The following is a 22,028-nucleotide window of genomic DNA, read 5'->3' as shown; positions in this document are numbered from 1 at the left end:
CTTAACCATCAATATAAAATGATAAATATTCAGAAATACATGACCCATTTCTGAAACCTATCACTGATTTACCCTTTGGTAACTGCTCCGGAACAGGTGTTCTGCATAGTGCTTAGGATGATGCTTGGGACATACACACCCCATCTCAGAGCACCTGGGTTCCATTTCTAGCTTTGTACTCTGAGAGGCAGCAGGTGATGGCCCAGGCAACTGATCTCTGCCACCTAGATGGGAGACCAGACTGAAGTCCCAGGCTCTGGTTCTGGTCTAGCTGCTGTGGGCATTTGGGGAATGAACCAGAGAGGGGGAGATCTCTGCTTCTGTCACTCAAAACAAAGTTTTTTCAAAAAGACTATTCGACAGTCTCTTATGTCTGCTTTTAAAACGTTATTCCTCTCAAGCTCATGCTCCTTCCTTTTCCTACCTTAAGGAGATGTATTTTTTTAGCCAGATGTGGAATCCTGAGGTTGAGATTGTATACAATTTATACTAATATCCTTAGCACTTGCTGCTGTTTCTGATACTGGGCTAAAATGAATTCTAAATTAAATTCCTGGTCTAAATCAAGTATAAACATCAAAGGTACAAAATAGGATGACATGATGATTACCTCTAAATTCAAAGTTGCTCCTTTACCAAAATTTAACTGAAGATACCCTCAAAAGGCCAATAAAAAACATTAAGATGTAAAATGCCAAGTTACTGAATGAGCAACAATCAACCCACCTCATTTGTCTAGAGATAGATTAACCCAATATCATAATTTCTGCCTCAATTTATTTTTGGGGCTGACACTGTGGTGCAGCATGATTACCTGCCAAATATGATGCTAACATCCCAGATGGGAATGCCAGTTTAAGTCCTAGCTGCTTTTTCCAATCCTGTTTCCTGCTAATACTCCTGGAAAAGCAACAGAAGATGGCCCAAGTGTTGGGCCCTTGACACTCACGTGGGAGACCTGGATGGAGTTCTTGAATCCTAGCTTTTGCATGACCCAGATCTATTGCGGCCATTTGGGGAATGAACCAGTGGATGGAATATACTGTTGTGTGTGTACGTGTGTGTGAGCACACACTGCAAACAAACACATCTTTTATAAAATCTCATTTTTATAAAATGTCTCAAAAACATTTTCCTTGAGACAGCAAGTCTTTTACTACTTTAACCCTTATATTCATGCATAAGTGTTCTAGTAAGCCTAGGAACATTTCACAAACAGAGAATGGGCTGACATATACTTATGAACAATCAAACAGAAGTCAACTTATATTTAAACTTTAATCAACCTTTTGTGCTTGTAAGGCAGCTTCTCGCTGTTGCCATCGTTTGTAAAGGCCAAACAAGGGCGTGGCTCCATCCACCCACTGGATCAAGCCTGATCTTGTTCCTAGCGGTGTTACAGAATAGTGTCGAGCATGGAAACGGGGTGTTTCTTGACGATTAATTGTAGCAAACATGGTATTCACAATGGATAAGAACTGCATTATTCTCTCATCCAGATGTAAATCCTCCAGTCCTATAAAAACAAAAGTAGCCAGAGTAGGTGACCAAATGGAGTTGAGAGCATACTACTTTGAGTCTTTTTTTCAACTAACAATAGCACAGCAAAACACACCTGAGAGCGCTGAGACTCTATCCAGATACTATTACCACTTACTACTCGACACTGGCAAAACTGGCTATACCTCAGTTGTTCTGCTTGTGTAAATTCACAGGAAAGGGGAGGGGAGCAGACAGATCATCTTTCCAGAGATCATCCAACCACTGCCCTAGGGCTATTAATGACACACAGAGAAACATCTGAAAAAACCCTCTCATACTACACAACTACACCTTAAAAAAGATGAGTAAACCTTACCTTTGAAAAGATAGGGATAGCTCTTCCCATCTGATCCTAGAAAGAGCAGTTTCTTTGGCTTGGTTTTGGTTGGTAGGATTGTGATGGTTCCACCCACACTGTGGATTGTGACAGTGTCTCTGGCTGAGACCTCCCCAGGAAGAGCAATTTCAGTGTTAGTCATGGCAGCCAACCACGGACTGATTTCTTCAAGACGCAAAATATAACTTGCTCGTTTCTGCGCTCTCTGTTGCAAACTCAGCATTATCTATATTCACAAAGGGGTGAAAACAATCTCCATTAGGATCAGGACACTTATTTCAGCATAACCGTGACCATAAAAGCCCACACAGATAGACAACGGGTGCTTCCTACATCTCTACCACCAGCTCAACACTGGCATACTGACATGATCTAGCAACTTCCAGACTGTGACAACTCCTCCCCGCTATTCCTCTGTCCAAACAAGCAATGAAATCACAAGACATGAGGGAAACTGCAGCTGTGCTCAAAACTCTAGGGCTTTTTCCAATCTACTATCCCACAGTTGAAATATGTATGTCTGAACACTGCCAGCACAAATCAGTTCAGTCCTTGTAATACAGCGGAAGACACAGGTAGCAGCTGATTGCCAAGTACACACACCCTTAAAAAGCCACTGGCAAAGTTACTAACATTAAATTACACGGAAAAATGAGGCTCAATCTATTCTCATTGCACTGAGGAAGAAATTAGCTGAATTTCGGGCCGGCGCCGCGGCTCACTAGGCTAATCCTCCGCCTTGCAGCGCCGGCACACCGGGTTCTAGTCCCAGTCGGGGCACCGATCCTGTCCCGGTTGCCCCTCTTCCAGGCCAGCTCTCTGCTGTGGCCAGGGAGTGCAGTGGAGGATGGCCCAAGTGCTTGGGCCCTGCACCCCATGGGAGACCAGGAGAAGCACCTGGCTCCTGCCATCGGATCAGCGCGGTGCGCCGGCCACAGCACGCCTACCGCGGCGGCCATTGGAGGGTGAACCAACGGCAAAAGAAGACCTTTCTCTCTGTCTCTCTCACTGTCCACTCTGCCTGTCAAAAAAAAAAAAAAGAAAGAAAGAAAGAAACAAAGAAATTAGCTGAATTTCTAAGAGACTTAGCAAAACAAGAAAACACACACACAAAAGCAGGAAAGACCTTTTTTTATTTTTTAAGATTTATTTTTTATTTATTTCAAAGACAGAGCTAGAAAGAGAGGTAGAGGCAAAGAGAGAAGAAGAGAGGTCTTCCATCTGCTGGTTCCCCCCAAATGGCCAGATTTGAGTCAATCCAAGGCCAGGTGCTTCTTCCAGGTCTCCCACATGGGTGCAGGGGCCCAAGGATATGCGCCATCTTCTACTGCTCTCTCAGGTGCATTAGCAGGGACCTGGATCAGAAGTGGAGCAGCCGGGACTGGAACTGGCGCTTTTTATCATGCTAGCGCTGCAGGCCAAGTCTTTAACCCACTGTGCCACAGTGCTGGCCCTTTGATTTTTTAAATAGAAGTGTATTTTAAAATATTTATTTATTTGTGAGATAAACAGGAATCGATCTCTAATCCAGTTGAGTTTACTCCCTAAATGTCCACAACAACAAATGCCCAGGTCATGCCAAAACCAGAAGCTGGTAACTCAGTCTAGGTCTCCCAAGTGGGAGACGACTTCAGCCATCAACCATGCACATTAGCAGGAAGCTAAATAGACAACAGAGGCAGGACCTATCCCAGGTACTCTGATAAGGGATGCAGGTCTCCCAACTTCACCAAATGCCCACTCTGAGGTAAGAATAACAATTTAGATCTTGACCACTTGAAGCATGCAGAAAAACAACACAATTTCTTGCAGCGACCACAGGAAACAGATTCTATGTATAATCATGCCCCTACCTGTAGATAACTTAATTATCTGCACCTGACTAAATGAACGCTGCACTTTCCTTTTATATGAAAAAACGTAAAGCAATCTTTGTTCATAAAAAGAAAAAAAGCAAATTTTAAATAATCCATGTATGCAGTGACAGAAGAATATGAGTAAAATGTGGTATTTCCACCTCATTGTTTGTCTACTCACAAAATGTGGATGAATCTTAAAAAACCTAACACTGATATAAAAATATAAAATTAGAAAAAAAGTGTACAACTATTATCTCATTAATATAAAATTAAAAATAGGTAGAAATTGAGTAACACTCAGAAATGCATTGTTAAACAACTATTTTTAAAAAGTAGATAATGATTACTTCCAAATTCGTAACAGTGGTTGTGAAGACAAGATTTAATTAGTCGAGCTTCCATACAGTTATTTCTTTAACTAGTTCTGAGGAACACAGATATCGTTTTTGATTTTTAAAATGTATACAATCATCAAATCACCTGCTGTGGCAAAGCAGGTTAAGCCCCCAGGTGGATGACGGCATCTCTTATCAGACTGCCTGGGATGAAGCTCCATCTCCATATTGTGAATCAGCTTCCTGCTGATGCAGACCTTGACAGCAAGCAGAGGACTCCGGGGGTGACTGCATCCCGTAGCAGACGGCCCGGAATACTCAAATGCTTGTCCCTGAAACTCCTGGCTTGGGCCGGACCTGTCCTGGTGTTTGCAGCCATTCAGGGAGTAAATCGACAGATGGAAGACTGAGCGATCGACCTTTCTCTCTTTCCTTCCTTCCTTCCTCTCTCTCTGCCTTTCAAACACATACTTTTCTTTTTAAGTATGTAATCATAAAATATTAACGAATTATTACACACACACACACACACACAGGTTGCTAAAAATTCCTCTTGCCCCTTCCTTTGGGTTTCTTGCTTGTTTTATTGAAAGAGATAAAGAAGCAAGCAACTGATCTCAGTACATAAAGAAACTTGGGCTTCTGCTAGGTCACAAACACTAGGTTGCAGGTAATGAACGCAACCCTTTGTGGTCACTTTCTTGTCCTGTGCTCCTAGCTATTTCTCATGAATTTAGCAGTTTACAACTGGCTGTAAGCGTTGTGGTTTTTTTTTTTTTTTTTTTTGACAGGCAGAGTGGACAGTGAGAGAGAAAGACAGAGAGAAAGGTCTTCCTTTGCCGATGGTTCACCTTCCAATGGCTGCCGCGGCCAGCGCACTGCGCTGATCCGAAGGCAGGAGCCAGGTGCTTCTCCTGGTCTCCCGTGGGGTGCAGGGCCCAAGGACTTGGGCCATCCTCCACTGCACTCCTGGGCCATAGCAGAGAGCTGGCCTGGAAGAGGGGCAACCGGGACAGAATCCGGCACCCCGACTGGGACTAGAACCCAGTGTGCCTGCGCCACTAGGGGGAGGATTAGCCTATTGAGCCACAGCACCGGCCGTGTAACCGTTGTAACACATACTTTTTAATATTTTTCTAAAAATAGTTTAATTAAAGTTCAGTAACAAAATCAAGTAAGAGCAATAAAGGATAAAAAATAAGGAAAAGCTACAAAGTAATAAAGACAGTCCCCTAACTAATGGTATTTTTTTGGGGAAAAAAAAAAGATCAGTGCTTGCTTTGGTAGCACATGTACTAAAAAAGATGAAGACCAAAGAAAATATGCAATTACTGGGGATCAAAACACACACAAGAAAGGATTTTCAAGTATCTGGCTAATCATCCCAAGCACCATATTGATTTCAAAACAAGTACTTGTTAAAATTAATGTTGTTGGGGCCAGCGCTGTGGCATAGCAGGTGAAGTCACTACCTGCAGTGCCAGCATCCTATCTGGGAGCCAGTTTGAGTCCTGGCTGCTGCACTTCTGATCCAACTCTCTACTGTGGCCTAGGAAAGCAGTGGAAGATGGCGCAAGTTCTTGAGCCCCTGCACCTGTGTCGGAGACCTGGCAGAAGCTCCTGGCTCCTGGCTTTGAGTCAGTGTGGCAGATGAAAGACCTCTCTCTCTGTGCCGCTCCTTCTTTCTCTGTGTAACTCTGACTTTCACATAAACAAAAAGCTTTAAAAAAACCTAATGTTGTTATATGTCAATATTTACTACTAAATGCTTCTCTCTAGAAAAACTAAATAGGCACAAATTTAAATTTCTCTTTTATGAGTATAGCAGAAAAACAATATTTAGCTCACCAGACCCCTCCCTGGGCTAATTTCCAACCACATATTCTTCATTGGTGTGAACCTGTCATACATGATAGAGCAGGTACCATCACCACACCCTCTGCCTCTGCCTGTCCCAATTCTCAAAATGAGCAAAATCCCTTTTTCTACTTTTTTTTTAAGCAACTGGCCACAGGTTGCCTGATGGGTTTACCAAAATCTTCCCTCATGTTTGAAGTAAGAAACTCTCCTTTTCCACACGTGCACGTATTTAAAGCTGTCCTCATAGGATGTATCCCAGGGCAGTGGCATTCCGGCGTAGTCTGTACCTCTTTAAATGGAATCCAGCTGCTTCCCGGCTTGGCAGGGTTTACTGGCGTCTTCAGCTTTTCTAGGGCATTTTCAATTGCTTCACCATAGTTATCCTGAAACCACTTTTCATGTGGTGTTTCTGCAGGGGCTGCCGTGATACTCCTCACATGCTCCAAAGCAAACACAATGGGCTTCATCAAAGCCGTGTGCTTCTCTCGCATGATTGCAATCTTCTCTTCTCTGAGCAGGAAAACATTTTTATTCAAAAACTAATTACACACTAAAATTCTATGTACAAATGAAATAAGTTAAATGTAGTAAGTTTAAGAAAATAGTATCAGAGTAAATCTAACAGCATCAAAGAATAAACCTAAAAAAGCAATAAAATGTTGGCAAAGTAACTTACTAACAAAGCATTTTTAAAAACAGAACACATGAAAGAGACAGCTTCTTTTCAATAAACGGTACAGGGAAATAGTATACCCACAGCAAAAAGAAAAATGAAGCTGGACCTTTACCATATATCACTTGCAAAAATAATTCAAAATCAATCAAAGACCTAAACTTAAGAGCTATGACTATAGGGGCCAGCGCCGTGGTATAGTAGGTTAATCCTCTGCCTGTGGCGCCAGCATCCCATATGGACGCCGGTTCTAGTTCTGGCTGCTCCTCTTCCTGTCCAGCTCTCTGCTGTGGCCTGCAAAAGCAGTAGAGGATGACCCAAGTCCTTGGGCTCCTGCACCCACGTGGGAGATCCGCAAGAAGCTCCTGGCTCCTGGCTTCGGACTGGCACAGCTTCGGTCATTGCGGCCATTTATAGAGTGAACCAACAGATGAAAAGACTTTTCTCTCTGTCTCTCCCTCTCACTGTCTATAACTCTACCTCTCAAATAAATAAATAAAATCTTTAAAAAAAAAAAAAAACAGCTAAGACTATAAAAGTTTTAGAAGAAAACTTTTCAGGAAAAGCTTCATGACCAGATTTTACAATAAAATCATAGGCAGTGAAAGAAGAGGAAAACCTTAATTTAAAATTAAGAAACTTATGTGCATCAAAAGATATTATCAAGAGAATGAAAAGACAACCTACAGAACAATAGAAAATATTTGCAAGTCAAGTATCTGATAGGGATTAATATCCAGAATATAGACAGAACCCCTGCAACACAGTACCACCCCACCCAATTAAAAAATGGGCAAAGGACTTTGAACTGAAATGTTTTCAAGGTAGACACATGAATGAGCAACAAGCACATAAAAAGATGCTCAGAGACAGGCACTGGGTGTAGTGATTAAAGACACCTGCATGGGGCCTGCCTTGTGCCAGAGAAGCATCCTATACTAGAGTGTTGGTTCAAGCACCAGATGCTCCACTTCTAATCCAGCTCCCTGTGAATGCTCTCGGGAAAGCAGCAGAGGATGGCCCAACTACTTGGGAAGACACTGATGGAGCTTCTAACTCCTGGCTTCAGCCCTGGCCAACAGAGGTGGGAGATTGATTCATTCTGTCAAGAAAAGGAAAGAAAAAACGAAAAACAAAAGGAAAGGAAAAAAAGAAAAGGTGCCTGCATTCCATATTGCAGTGCCTAGGTTTGAGGCCAGGTTTCATTTCCAATTCTAGCTTCCTGCTACCAACATGGGAGCAATCTGGACTGAGTCCCTGGCTCCGGGCTCTGGCCTGATCCAGCCCCGACTTGTAGGCACTTGGGAGTGAACCAGTGGAGATGGGACATCTCTGTCTTTCAGATAAATCAAATATATAAAAACTGTCTTAAAAAGATGATTCATACTTTTAGTCATTAGGGAAATATCAGGATGGCTATTACCAAAAATCCAGAAAATTATCAAGTATTGGCCAGGATGAGGAAAAAATGGAACACTCATACACTGATGGTGGGAATATAGAATGATGCAGCAACTGTGGAAGTTTGTTGGTTCTTCAACAGCTTAGACATACAAAAGCACTGCATCATACAAAAAATCCATACAAGACAAATGAGAGCAAGGATTCAAACAGAAATGTGCACACCAATATTCAGAGTACCATTATTCACATACACAAAATACAGAGGTTACCCATCTATTTACAGATACATGGGTAAACACTGTTACCCATCCCGTAGCCTCAGTTTCACTTTCCACAGTTACCATTACCAAAGGTCAATCACAGTCCAAAAATATTAAGTGGACAATTCCAGAATAAACAATGCATGGATTTTTATACTGTGTGTTATTCTGAACAGAGTGATGAAATCTCATGCTGTCCCAACCAGGACAAATCTTGGCTCTGTAAGGCATATCCATGCTGGCTGCCTGTTAGTCACTTAGGAGCCATCTTGGTTATAAGGTCAACTGAAAGCATGGCAGTGCTTGTGTTCAAATAACTCTGATTTTACTTAATTATGGTCCCAAAGCACAAGGGTACTGATGCTGGCAATTCAGATATGCCAAAAAAGAAACCACAGAATACCTCCTACAAGTGAAAAGGTAAAGTACAAGAAGATATTTTGAGAGAGGGATCAGTCTTACGACCTTTACTATAGTGTATCATTATCATCAGTCTGCTTTATTATTAGCTATTGTTTATCTCTTACTATGCCTAATTCATAAACTAAACTTTAGGCATATACATATGAAGAAACATGACTCAGTACTATCTGCCATTTGTCTTTTTTTTCCCCCTCAAAATTTATTTATTTGTTTGAGAGGCAGTTACAGACAGAGAGGGAGAGACAGAGAGAGAAATCTTTCTTTCACTGGTTCACTCCCTAAATGGCCACAAACGATAGAGGTGGGCCAATCCGAAGCCAGGAGACAGGAGCTCCTTCCAGATGTCCCACGTGAGTACAGAGACCCAAGCATTTGAGCCAACTTCCAGTGCTTTCCCAGGCCATTAGCAGGGAGCTGGACTCAAAGTAGAGCAGCCAGAACTCAAACTGGTGCCCATATGACATACAAGCACCATGGCAGAAGCTTAACCTACTATGTAACAGCACCAGCCCCAGTAGTTTGTCTTGAATTAGGGGTCTTAGAACATATTCCCTGGCTGGTGCTGTGGCTCAACAGGCTAATCCTCCACCTAGCGCTGCCGGCACACCGGGTTCTAGTCCCGGTCGGGGCGCTGGATTCTGTCCCGGTTGCCCCTCTTCCAGGCCAGCTCTCTGCTATGGCCCAGGAGTGCAGTGGAGGATTGCCCAAGTGATTGGGCCCTGCACCCACATGGGAGACCAGGAGAAGCACCTGGCTCCTGCCATCGGATCAGCACGGTGCGCCGGCAGCAGCACACCGGCTGCGGCGGCCATTGGAGGGTGAACCAACGGCAAAGGAAGACCTTTCTCTCTGTCTCTCTCTCACACTGTCCACTCTGCCTGTCAAAAATTTATAAAAAAAAAAAAAAAATTCCCTGAGGAAAGAAAGGGACTACTACATATTCATACAATGGAATACTTTCCACAGAAAGAAATGAAATTCTAATATATCTTAATGCAGATGAACTTCAAAAAGTTTGTGAAAAATGGAATTAAAAAAATATTTATTTTGGTGCCAAAAACTCTAAAGTACATTTACACCAGGAATCTTCAAAAAGCTCATGAAAGGGTGTAGCAGGTTGAATTACTGCACCCCATATGGGTACCAGTTCAAGTCTCAGCTGCTCCATTTCCAATCTACCTCCCTGTTAACGCTCCTGGGAAGACAGTGGAAGATGACCCAAGTACCTGGGCCCAACCACCTACATCAGAGACCCACAGGAAGCTCTTGGCTTCAGCCTGGCCCAGCCCGGCTGTTGCAGGCATTTAGGGAGTCAAACAGTGGATGGAAGATTTCCTTCCCTCCCTCTCGCTCACTTTCTCTCTGTAACTCTTCCTTTCAAATAAAAAAAAGGGATTTCTAAAATTTTTTTGTATCAAAATAAGCTTACCTTTTAATTCCATGCTTCCACAACCTTTTTTGTTTTAATTTACATATTTGAGAGGCAGACAGAGGAAAAACAGTGCTCCCATCCACTTTTTCAATTCCCAAACGTTTGCAATGGCCAGGGCTGGGCCCGTCCAAAGCCAGGGAGCTGGACACTCAATATAGTAGGACTCTCATGTGGGTAGGCAGCACTGACTCCCAGGGTCTGCACAGGTAGGAAGCTGGAATCAGGAGCCACAGACAGGTATCAAAGCCAGGCACTGCCATATAGGACGCAGCTTTCATAGTCACTATGCTAAATGCCTGCCTATTCCTCAAGGAACTCTTCAAAACTCCACTGCATATGAGGCACCTTTCTGCCACAGAGACAGAAGGTAGAGTAGAGGTAACCAGGAGCTGGGCTGAGTGGGGGTGGAGAGTTACTGTTTTATTAATGAGCACAGAGCTTCTGTGTGGAATCACAAGTTCTGAAAAGGCAAAGGCTCAGTGGGGATGGGCACACAACACTGTGAAGATATTTAACGCCACAATTACATATATAGAAACATCCACACAGAAGCAGCTTCGTTTCCTGAGTGGAGTGTACGCAAACATACTTGCGCAAGGTGTTGTTGCTCTGGACTCTCTTCACTTCATCTTCGAGCTGCTGAATCCGTCTCAGGACATACATATGCTGCTGCAGCAGAACTCCCAGCCAGAGCTCATCCCAGAGCACGGTGACCCTGCGCAGCTCAGCCACAAGCATCTGAACCTGCAGACACGCACAACCCAACAACTCAGGTACAGTTCTTCAAACACTGGGCATTACAGTTGAAGGTTTATTTGTTTTTTTCACTCCAGGTCCAATTTAGGAAACCCTGATTAATGACTCCATCAATAGAGAACGGCTTTTCTATAAAGCTTATCTAAAACTCTACAAGATCATCCTAGAATGTTTGGGTCTCAGATATTATTTCCCTGACAATTTTTATGTTTTGTTTTTAGGACTTTGGGGGTGGCAGGGTGTTGTGATAAAAACTTTTTAACAGTATATGAGTTTGACTTCTTTGTACCTGTAACACCATAGTTGGGTTTGCAGAGGACAGCTTATCTACAATTTTGCTGTAGCAGTCCTGCATCATGGCTTGGTCTTCATTTAATCCACTTTTAGGTTCATCCTTATTGCTATCCTGAGAAGCAGGAGGACTTCCTCCCTCACATTCAGAAACCAGCAATTCTTCTCCTTGAATATTGCCAAGTAAAGTTGGAATTGCAGAAGAAAATTTATTTCCTACAAGGAAATGGGACTATAAGGAAACTTTGAATATTTCTCCCATGCAGTCATGCTCAGTTAGGGAAAACATAAATTACCTATTTGACTCTAAACACTCATTTGACTAAGTTACCTTCTGCATACCCTGATCTCTTACAAGCTAACTTTCAAAATTACTAAATGCTAATGGAAGATAATAAAAGAGCCTCTAACAAATAACACTTAATTATTAATTATTATCTGCCAGTTATAGCTCAGTTAACCTGAGAGTCATTCCACCTCTCCACACCTTGGTAGATGACTGCAGAGACTTAAGATAACATGGAAAGTACATGTCCATGAACCAAATACTTAGTAGTTTCTCCTTCAATAAATGGCAATCATTAACAAAAAACAAACTACAAATTCTACCAACTCCGCAACATAAAGCTCAAAACAAACAAACTGATCTAACAAAAACTGACAAAATAATTTATACTAAAATGTCAGACTATTTTAATATTCCACACCTGAAGCCTGGGATTCACTACTAAGTGATATGGTGCCCACTATTGCAGGGTACAGGATGAGATGTGGGGAGTCTTGAGCCACACGGCACAGAAGGTTACAAATACTCTGGCGCACATACACCTCAGGGTGGTTTAAGCGTGAGAAGAGCTGTGGAATAATTCCTTTAAGAGAAGAAAGAAAAGATTCTTTAAAGTTATTAAAACTATCAACACAGTAGACGCAAAAGATAAAACTGTGATGTATGTAGGGCCAGCACAAGTTTTAATGGCTTTCAAACTTCTCTCTGTGATAATGAAGTACCATACAATACAGTTCTTGATTTAAAAGACTGGTTAAGGGTACCAAGGTATAATTAAAGTCCAGAACAAGTCAAACCTGTTCTAGAGAAAAGTGTTCTATGAATGCTTAAAAGTAAGGCAGATATATGCTATTTTTATAAAGGGCATACAAAATCTTCTGAAATTTATTTTCGGCCGGCGCCATGGCTCAACAGGCTAATCCTCTGCCTAGCGGCGCCGGCACACCGAGTTGTAGTCCCGGTCGGGGCGCTGGATCCTGTCCTGGTTGCCCCTCTTCCAGGCCAGGTCTCTGCTATGGCCAGGGAGTGCAGTGGAGGATGGCCCAAGTGCTTGGGCCCTGCACCCCATGGGAGACCAGGAGGAGCACCTGGCTCCTGCCTTCGGATCAGCGTGGTGCGCCGGCCACAGTGTACCAGCTGCGGCGGCCATTGGAGGGTGAACCAACGGCAAAGGAAGACCTTTCTCTGTCTGTCTCTCTCACTGTTCACTCTGCCTGTCAAAAAAAAAAAAAGAAAAAAGAAAAAAGAAAAAAAGAAAAGAAATTTATTTTCACAGACCTTTCCAAAAATCATACGAATTCTGTATTCAAAAAGCTCCTGCCATGCAGTCTTCCTTTCTATGAACAGTGGGAGGGAAGGTCTTGGTGATATAACACAAAGTCAAGGGTGTCTTATGAACTAACAAAGCTATGCTTCAACGCATTCAAATAATGAACACAGAGAAGCTACTACTTATTAAATGGCCTTAGCTATTCCATTCAGAAGTCAATTTTACTTAACAGTCCACTTAGGCCATCACCTCTCCAAGGAGCCGTAGGTGTTGTTTCCAAGCCGTGTTCCAGATATTGCCGAAGCTCCCCAGCGTGTTTCACAAGCAATCTGAGTAGTCGCAAGGTGGCCATCACAATCACATCATCAGTGCTCTGCTCCACTCTGTGACTTAAGTGTAGCCTTGGGTCATCCTCATCTAAAGCAATCTACAGTTAAAAGATGAAGGAAAGAAATAAGAAAAAATCCAGGACATTTACAAGCAAAGCAATGTCAAAAACCGAAACACTGAGCTACCTACCTGACCAGCGTTAAGTTTAAGAAAAGTAAAATATGCACTGCAAGACAGTTTGTACAGGCTGAAGATTCTATCAACAACTTTTCTCCACACTTTAATAACTCCTTCAGTTGCACTTTCATCAAGTTCTGAAAGCCAGGGGCAGCTTGATATTAACTGACGCCAAATTACATCAACCATGTCATCTTCCTCATTATCTTCACTCTCTGTTATCTGAAGTGTTATATCTTCATCCTGAAGGAAAATTGGCATAAAATTTTTAAACACAAACTGAAGAGAAAGATATGTGATTTGACCATTTCATGAAAACATTTTTTCTCATTTATGAAAGACTAAAATTGCTCCATTTAGTTTCATACATACAAAATCAATTTCATCATGCTTATTTTTCTAATCTTAGAGTTGTTTTGTTCTTTCTGTATTTTGAATGCAATTTACAAAATAATATTATGCTTCTAGAAAATTAAACACAAGCTGGGGGCTGGCGCTGTGGCGGAGCAGGTAAAGCCCCTGTCTGCGGTGCCGGCATCCCATATGGGCGCCCGTTGGTGTCCCAACTGCTCCACATACAAAAGACCATATTCTCTGTACAGTCCTGTGCAACTACCTAACCCCAGCTCTGGCACAGAGAGATGCTGCTGTTTACAAAAAGAACTGAGTTAACGCAAGAATTTAGATTAGCAAATAAACTCCACGCCTTTGCAGACTGCAACTAAACAGTCACAGCACTCCAGAACTGACAGAACTCTGAATGGCTTGGAAATGTAAACACATGCATGCGCAAGTCCCATTCAGAATAGCTGGCAGCAGAGTCTGTGGCCTGGTATGTTTTTAAAGCTCCAAACCCAGGGTTATGAACCTAATTAATTCCCTACTAGAAGAACAATGAGAAATTTAATTTACACAAACAAACCTCACCTCCCTTTAACAAGACCCTAAATAAATGACTCTGATTTCTCAAGAAATTATAACTTCTTAGAAAAAATACCATAATTCACTAATTCATTTTTTTTTTTTTTTTTTTACTTTTAACAATCATTGTCTTAATCTCATTCAACACTGAACCAAATATGTGTGATCAATTTCTTCACAACACAATGAGTTAGAACAGTGATCACGGTACTACTTCCGCACTCCCTAGCTCCCTACCCCCCAAACACTGTAGTTATGTTTCCCTTGCCTGAATTCCCGCTGGTCGACACACAGCCTGTCCAAGGATACCATATATTCTCTCTTTCTCCTCTTCAGTTACAGTGTCTGGAAGTAGATTTTGAACTTCAGATTTTTCTCTAGGCAGCAGTCGAACACCTTCTCCCTGACTATAAAAATATATATGTCATCAGTATTTTAGCTATCAAAAATTACATACCAGCAGAAACTTTAAAGATCTATCTTGCAATGTATTAAACAAATTACACATTTAAACATACATACCTGGCATTGTCGACCACCTTTCTGCCCCACCTGTAAGCCCAACTAGCCAATGCTGCCCAGGATTTGGCTACTTCAGGTGCCTGTACTGAAGACAGGTGATACAGCTGTCCCAAAATGAAGTCAGGCTCTCCAACTCCAATATGTACTGCCATGATGGAGAAAAAAAATAATAAAGGAAGTCAGCAATGTTACACTTGCAAGTTTCTAATAACGCCATTACCACTATCTATAAGTAACCAATAAATTCTATAATACTACTGTACATAATCTGATAAGGCACAAATTTTATTATTATTATTTTTTTAAATTATGCTTTTCTAAAAGTCTAGTATGTTGATATTTAGTTTCCCAAGTAAGCTTACATTATCACCTATGGAACACACAAATTTTTTTTTTAAGATTTATTTATTTGAAAGGCTGAGTTAGAAAGAGAGAGACAGAGAGAGCAAAGAGATCTTACTATTGCTGGTTCACTCCCCAAATGGCCACAAGGGCCAGGGATGGGCCAGGCCAAAAGTAGATGCCTGGAACTCCATCCAAGTCTCACATGTGGGTTGCAGGGGCCCAAGCACTTGGACCATCCTCTGCTGCTTTTCCAGGCAAATTAGGAGGGAGCTGGATTGGATGTGGAACAGGCAGGACTCAAACCACTGCTTAAATGGGATGCTGGCATCCCAGTTGGAGGCTATGTCACCACACTGACCCCTTTTTGGTTTCTTTTTTTTTTTTTAAAGATTATGTATTTATTTGAAAAGCTGAGTTAAGAGAGAGGAACAGAGGGAGGGAGGGACACAGACACAAATCTTTTTGACACTGAACCTGATAAATTCAGGTGTCAGATGGGCTGTAGAATGTCATATTCTTAAGACCTTACCATAATACACATAATTACTTCTTAAGATTAGCATGTATGATTAAACCTTAAGTTTCACAACCAAAGGAACTTCTCATGTCTTAGCAAAAAGATTAACTACCTCCCCTAAAAACTGTAAAAACAGGACAATGGTGCCTACTATAACATGCACTCCGACACTGAGCAAAACCACTACCCTGTTTTTCAGATAACTCCATTATTAGTGCTCCTATCAGAATGAGAAACTTGAGTCTTTCTGCAGTTTCTGTGCTCCACCAATCAGGGGGAACACAGGCTACCACTTCCGATTTCTCCTGCTGCTTCTAGCTTGAGGTCCACCTGCCACAGTGCCCTGCCATTGGGGAGCAAACTCATGAATGGAGAAGTGTGTGCTCTCTTCTTGGCGCTCTGCCTCTCAAATCATTAAATGTGAAGTTTAAAAAAAAAAAAACAATAGCACTTTTAAAATCAATCCTTGAAAGCTAATAAAAGAAACCCTACCTGTAGATTCGCTCTCGATCCGGGGATACTCTTCTTCCATGGTGTTCACAGACGGCAGTTCTAGGAGAGTGACTAAGTTTTTAGACAGAGTAGAAAGGCCTGTGAAGTGCTGCTGCTGCTGAGCTCTGTACACCTGCTTCAGCTGTCCTGAGATCTCTTTCCACTCCGCCTGGATCCATTTGGCCAGCGTCAGAATTGACTTTGCAACTGCATATTCAGCTTTCGCAGACTTGCAGAAAGATATGGCGCAAGAGCTCAACATTTCCATTGCATGTGTTGACTGGCCTGTTGAAAACACAGTCAGCACTCAGAAGCCTTAACACCAAATGACTGATGTTACTTTAGGACAAAATGCACTGACCAACAATGATCTCTGTAAACATTTCTTACTTTAAAGCACTGTAACAAATTTACTTCTTTTATAAGCTCTGAATTATACAAACACAAACAACTTTATTTAGGATGCAAATATTCTGAAGCAGCTGAAAATAATCCACTTTCCTATTACTACCTTGTACCATATGCAATAATATTCATACACAAGATTTTTATTATACTTATGTATATTACCTGTTATTCATTTTACTAACCTGCTGTATATAGCAATTTGGTTTTCTCAATATCAAGTTCAGGCCCCCATTTCTCATCCATCTGACCTTGAGTCGACAGTTTTTTAAAATGCTGCACTAAATCCTGTGCAGTAGTGGTCTTTCCCAGCTGAACTTCACTGCACTGTGCCAGTAATCTTGTTGCAAGTGACACATTCCCCCGTTTTCTAGCAAATTTTGCTGCTGTTAGACCTAATTCCATGAGATGGCTTCTAATTGGGACTGTTTGTTCTGGAGAGAAGAAAACATTTCATTAATCTCTGAGTCATCTATCCCCAGACTGCAGAAAAATATGGCCAAAAAAACTATTTCTTAACTATGCCCCTTTTTCACCAGTTCCCAAAAGAAAGATAACTCAATATAAAATCTCCAGCAGTTAATCATAATGCTTGGCATACAACTGTTGAATCAAACGTATATAATGAAACTATGAGAAATTAACTCTTTAGTGTCTGAATCATTAGTAAGGAGCCCTTCTGTAAGACCCCCTTTCTGTGAGGACCCTCTGCCACTCTTCCACACCACGCTCTCCTGGATTTTCTCTACCCCCGCTGGAGAATCCTTCAGTCTCCCCCTCCACTACCCACCATGAGAACAGTGCTCCTCTGTACCCTAGCCCTCCTCACTCTACACACACTTGCTCCCTGGCCAGCGTCATCTGCTCCTGGGGCTTCAGTTACCACACGAAGGCTGGTGATTTTTGAATCTTCACCTCTTGCACAGAGCTGACATCTAAGTCTCAGCTGCCAGCTGGTCACCTACGCTCCAGGTAAAGGATGCTTTCCTCATTAAATGGAATTCATTTGCCACCACACTCCAAACCTTTTACATCCCTCTGTTTTAGGCAGACTCAATCTGGTTCCCTAAGCAGGTATACGGCAATCATCTTAGACTTTTCTTAAAATCTTTAAATCCCATTTGCTTTTTCCCTCTCTACTGTTCCCACCCCTCCACCCCCCCCCCCCCCCCCCAGTTATTTTCCTTAGCAGGGACTTAAGCCTTATTGGTTCCTTTGCCCACATTTTTCCCACTTGTAACCCATTCTTCACATTTTAACACAAAGATAAATCTGAACATGTAACTTTCCTAAAATCCTCTGATGGCTTCCCATTGCCACTGGAGAATGCCCAAACTCATGATTTTGGCTTCTTTGAAAAAATAAAAATAAGATTTAATTATTTACTTGAGAGGCAGAGTTACAGAGAAAGAAAGACAGAGAGAGAGGTCTTCCATCTGCTGGTTCACTCCTCAAATGACCACAATGGTCAGAGTATGGCCAATCTGAAGCCAGGAACCAGGAGCTTCTTCTGGGTCACCAGCGTAGATGCATGGGCCCAACCACTTGGGCCATCTTCTACAGCTTTCCCAGACCACTAGAAGGCAGCTGGATGGGAAATGGAGCAGTCAGGACTCGAACTGGGACCCATATAGGATGCTGGTGTCACAGGCAGACACTATGCCACAGTGCCCCATGATTTTGGTTTGTAATGCACTGATCCCTTGCATTCTACTCCAATCTCAATTTCATCCAGCTCCACTTCTTCCTACTCTCCCTTAGGTGAACTGAGACATTTAAGAATCCTTCCTGATTTTCTCGTATCTTCACATACACGGCTTTTAGAAACCAAACCAATTTGTCTTCTTTCCCATCTCTATTTGCCTCTAGTCGCAGTGTAAATGCTACTTCCTCCCCAAGTTGTTTTCTGATTCCTAGGATTATATCAAGTATTTGCAATGTTCTTTTAGCATCATCCAAGTTTTTCTTACTCACCATTCTATCCCAACGTTAAACACAATATCTGGCACAAAGCACATTTGATCAATACTTGTGGAATAAAATAAAAGTGAGAAGAAATGCAGTTCTGTCACCAAATATAACTTTTGGGTTACTAGCTTTTTCTTCCCAATTTATAAAGCTATTTAATAGGGAAAGGATGTATACACCACTACTACACCTGATACACAACACTGTGTCAATGTTTCTATATACCTTGTCTTATCTCATATAATCTTTGGAAGAATCTCATTTCAGAAGGTTAACAATTTACCCTAAGGTCCTTTAATTTGCCAATGTAGGCCAATGATCCAAATCCAGGCCTGAACAGCAGTGAGAGGTCTGTTGAATCAGTTGCCAGAAATCACCCTAGAGTACAAACCTGTATCTTGTTAGTTAGCTTACTTGACATCTATACTAAATTTACTAAGTAACTCCAGTTACCATGCTTTCAATTAAAATGCAACAAAATTCTGGGAACTTTTCTAACTTGGAGGAATAAAATAAATCTATGGTGGGGACAGCGCTATGGCACAGCAGGTTAAAGCCCTGGCCTAAAGCGTCAGCATCCTACATGGGCGCCGGTTCTAGTCCCGGCTGCTCTTCTTCCAATCCAGCTCTCTGCTATAGCCTGGGAAAGTAGTAGAAGATGGCCCAAGTGCTTGGGCCCCTGCACCCACGCGGGAGACCCGGAAGAAGCTCCTGGCTTCTGGCTTCGGATTGGCACAGCTCAGGCCATCGCGGCCATCTGGTAAGTGAACTGGTGGATGGAAGACCTCTCTGTTTCTACCTCTCTCTGTAACTCTTTCAAATAAATAAAAGACACTTAGCCTAGCACTTGAGACGCCCAAGTCCCACATCAGACAACCTAGGTTCAACACCCAGTCCCAGCTCCTGACTCCAGCTTCCTGCTAACATAGACCATGGAAGGCAGTGGTGATGGCTCAAGTATTAGGGTCTCTGCCACCTATGTGTGAGACCTGCAATTAAGTTCCCAGATCTTAGCTTCAGCCCTGGCCCAGACTGAGCTGTTGTGAGAGGAGTTGTACTGAGGAGTGACCCAGTAGATGGGAGTGTACTATCTCTGTATTTCTCTCTGAAATCAATAAATAGTAAATTCTTTAAAAAAAAAAAAAAAGGTTTATTTATTCATTTGAGAAGCAGAGGTACAGACAGAGGGAGAAAGGTCTTCCATCCACTGATTCACTCCCCAAATGACTGCAATGGCTAGAGCTGGGCCAATCCAAAGCCAGAAATCAGGAGCTTCCTCCAAGTCTCCCACATGGGTGCAGGGGCCCAAGGATTTGGGCCATCCTCCAATGCTTTCCCAAGCCATTAGCAGGAAGCTGGATGGGAAATGGAGCAGCTGGGACTTGAATTGGTGCCCATATGGGATGCTGATGCTGCAGGCAGAGGCTTAACCTACTATACCACAGCGCTGGCTCCAGTAGCAATGTTTTTAAAAAGTAAGATGCATATAAACATTCACACCACTAGTAATTCTCTAGCTATTCATTTAGAACATTCAAAATTTTTCATAGTACATTCGATCTGACAAAGAACTTACAAAAAGTCTTATGCCTTCATTAAAATGGGTGAAAGATTTGAACAGACATTTGAAAATAAGGTAAACTATTGGCCATGATGTAAATGAAAAGATGCTCAACACATCATTAATCATGAAGAAAAAACAATCCAAGAAACTACACCAACTCCAGTGATTAAAGGGAAAAGACTGACAATAACAAGCACATAGAACAATTAGAACTTTAAGATGCCAAAAGAATATAATCTGTACAACTACTATAAGAAATGGCCCAACTGTTTGAAAGCTATTCCAGATAACCCAACAATTTCATTCCACCCAAAGACTTGTACTTGAATGTTCACAACCGCTTTACAATTATAACCAAATTTAAAAACGCCCAAACACTCATCAAAGAATGAATAAACTGTAATATAATATAGCCTTACCAAAGATTATCACTCAACAATAAAAAGGACTGTAGTACTGACACACGCAACATGATTGAGCCTTGAAAATACAATGCTGGAGCAGGTTAGGTCACCACTTGGGACACTCAAATCCCAAATCACGGTGCTGGTTCAAGTCCAAACTACTCCACTTCCAATGCAGCTTTCTGCTAGCACATCCTGGGAAGCAGCAGATGGCCCAAGTGCCTGGACTTGGAGACTCAAATGGAGGGAATTAGCCTGGCCCAGACCTTGATATTGCAGGCATGTTGGGAACAAAGCAGCAAATGAAGTGGTTTTTTTTCCTTAATAAACATAATTCATTTTTTTCCATGAATTTCTTTTTAAATTTATTTAGAAGGCAGAGTTACAGGGGGAAGAGGACACAGAAAGAGAGAGATATCGTCCATTCATCGGTTGCGAATGGTTGCAACAGCTGAGTCTGGTTCAGAGAAGCCAGGAGCCCGGAACTCCATCTGGCTCTCCCATGTGTGTTGTAGGGGTGCAAGTCTTGGGCCATCCTCTGCTGCCTTCCACAGGAGCATGAGCAGGACACTGGATCGGAAGCAGAGCAGTCTGGACATGAAGCATCGCTTATATGGGATGCTGGCACTGCAGGCGGTGGCTTAACCCACTACATTACAACACTGGCCTTGTAAGATTATTTCTCTCCTTTTTTAATAGATGGAACCAAATAAACAAACATTAAATATATATGCATCTTGTGGAGCAAGAGAACTGAGGCACAGAGACTGTAGTATACAATTTGGTTTCTATGAAACATCAGTAAAGACAAGTGTAATCTACATTATACTGCCTGGAACAAGGACAAATGGAGACGTAACTGAGGAGGCACGAGGGAACGTTCCAGGGTGAGATGACTGCTCTGTATCTTGATTGTACTGGTAATTACACAGGTGAGAATGCACTGAAACTCATCAAACTGCACTCTTCCAGTGTGTTTTATCTCGACAAAGGTGACAATTATTTAAAACCACGTACCTTTAATTTTCTCCAACAACTGATTCTGGTACATGGTATATCTTAACGCCTGCATCCAAGGCCTCACATCATGCTGTTTACATGAACGCAAAGCTTCACTGAAGAGTGGAATAAGACAATCCTGCCAGAGGAAAACGAAGATTGCTTAAGGTAGAAAATGTGTCCTTTTTATGTTTGTAGACACACTGACTATGAGTCTGAGACTTCAATACAGATCAACTACTTCAAATCTATTCCAATTCTATTAAAATATTCCTTTCCACCGAGTACCGTGTATACGCTGATCAGTACAGGCAACTACCCAAAGAGAAAACTCACTTTGAAAAGAAACACCTTTTCAGAATACCTAACCCAACTGATCAATATACTTGTCAATACAGTCAGTAAATTTGTATAAAAAATAAACACACAGGCAGCCATTCTGGCCCGACAGGTCATGTCACCACTTGTAACGCCCACATTTACTGGAGCGCCAGTTCATTTGAGGAGTGAACCAGCAAACAGAAATAGATCTCCCTCTCCCTCCCTCCCCTCCCCTCTCTGTGATTGCCTTTCAAATAAGTATTTTTTAAACTAAGATTTATGTAGTTTCCTATGCAAAAAACATGTATACAGATCACTCCTCAAACCAGTCTCCC

General features: G+C 42.1%; 1 protein-coding gene across 5 annotated transcripts in view; it reads right to left on the bottom strand.

The window, feature by feature from the left end:
• The window catches only part of SMG1 (SMG1 nonsense mediated mRNA decay associated PI3K related kinase), a 116,421-nt gene that overhangs the window by 26,870 nt on the left and 67,523 nt on the right, over window positions 1-22,028 (bottom strand). For all 5 annotated transcript variants that reach the window (XM_062179965.1, XM_062179964.1, XM_062179966.1 and 2 more), the window contains 13 exons: window positions 21,391-21,511; window positions 16,623-16,871; window positions 16,033-16,317; window positions 14,679-14,823; window positions 14,425-14,563; window positions 13,248-13,478; window positions 12,978-13,155; window positions 11,880-12,041; window positions 11,171-11,388; window positions 10,715-10,869; window positions 6,221-6,443; window positions 1,859-2,105; window positions 1,287-1,516 (listed from right to left, as the gene is read on the bottom strand). In XM_062179965.1, the coding sequence (XP_062035949.1) occupies window positions 1,287-1,516; window positions 1,859-2,105; window positions 6,221-6,443; window positions 10,715-10,869; window positions 11,171-11,388; window positions 11,880-12,041; window positions 12,978-13,155; window positions 13,248-13,478; window positions 14,425-14,563; window positions 14,679-14,823; window positions 16,033-16,317; window positions 16,623-16,871; window positions 21,391-21,511 (2,583 nt within the window). The remainder of the gene's footprint in view (window positions 1-1,286; window positions 1,517-1,858; window positions 2,106-6,220; window positions 6,444-10,714; window positions 10,870-11,170; window positions 11,389-11,879; window positions 12,042-12,977; window positions 13,156-13,247; window positions 13,479-14,424; window positions 14,564-14,678; window positions 14,824-16,032; window positions 16,318-16,622; window positions 16,872-21,390; window positions 21,512-22,028) is intronic.

Source organism: Lepus europaeus, chromosome 21, assembly GCF_033115175.1.
Source record: "Lepus europaeus isolate LE1 chromosome 21, mLepTim1.pri, whole genome shotgun sequence".
NCBI lineage: Eukaryota > Metazoa > Chordata > Mammalia > Lagomorpha > Leporidae > Lepus > Lepus europaeus.
This window is presented reverse-complemented; position numbering and strand designations above follow the sequence as displayed.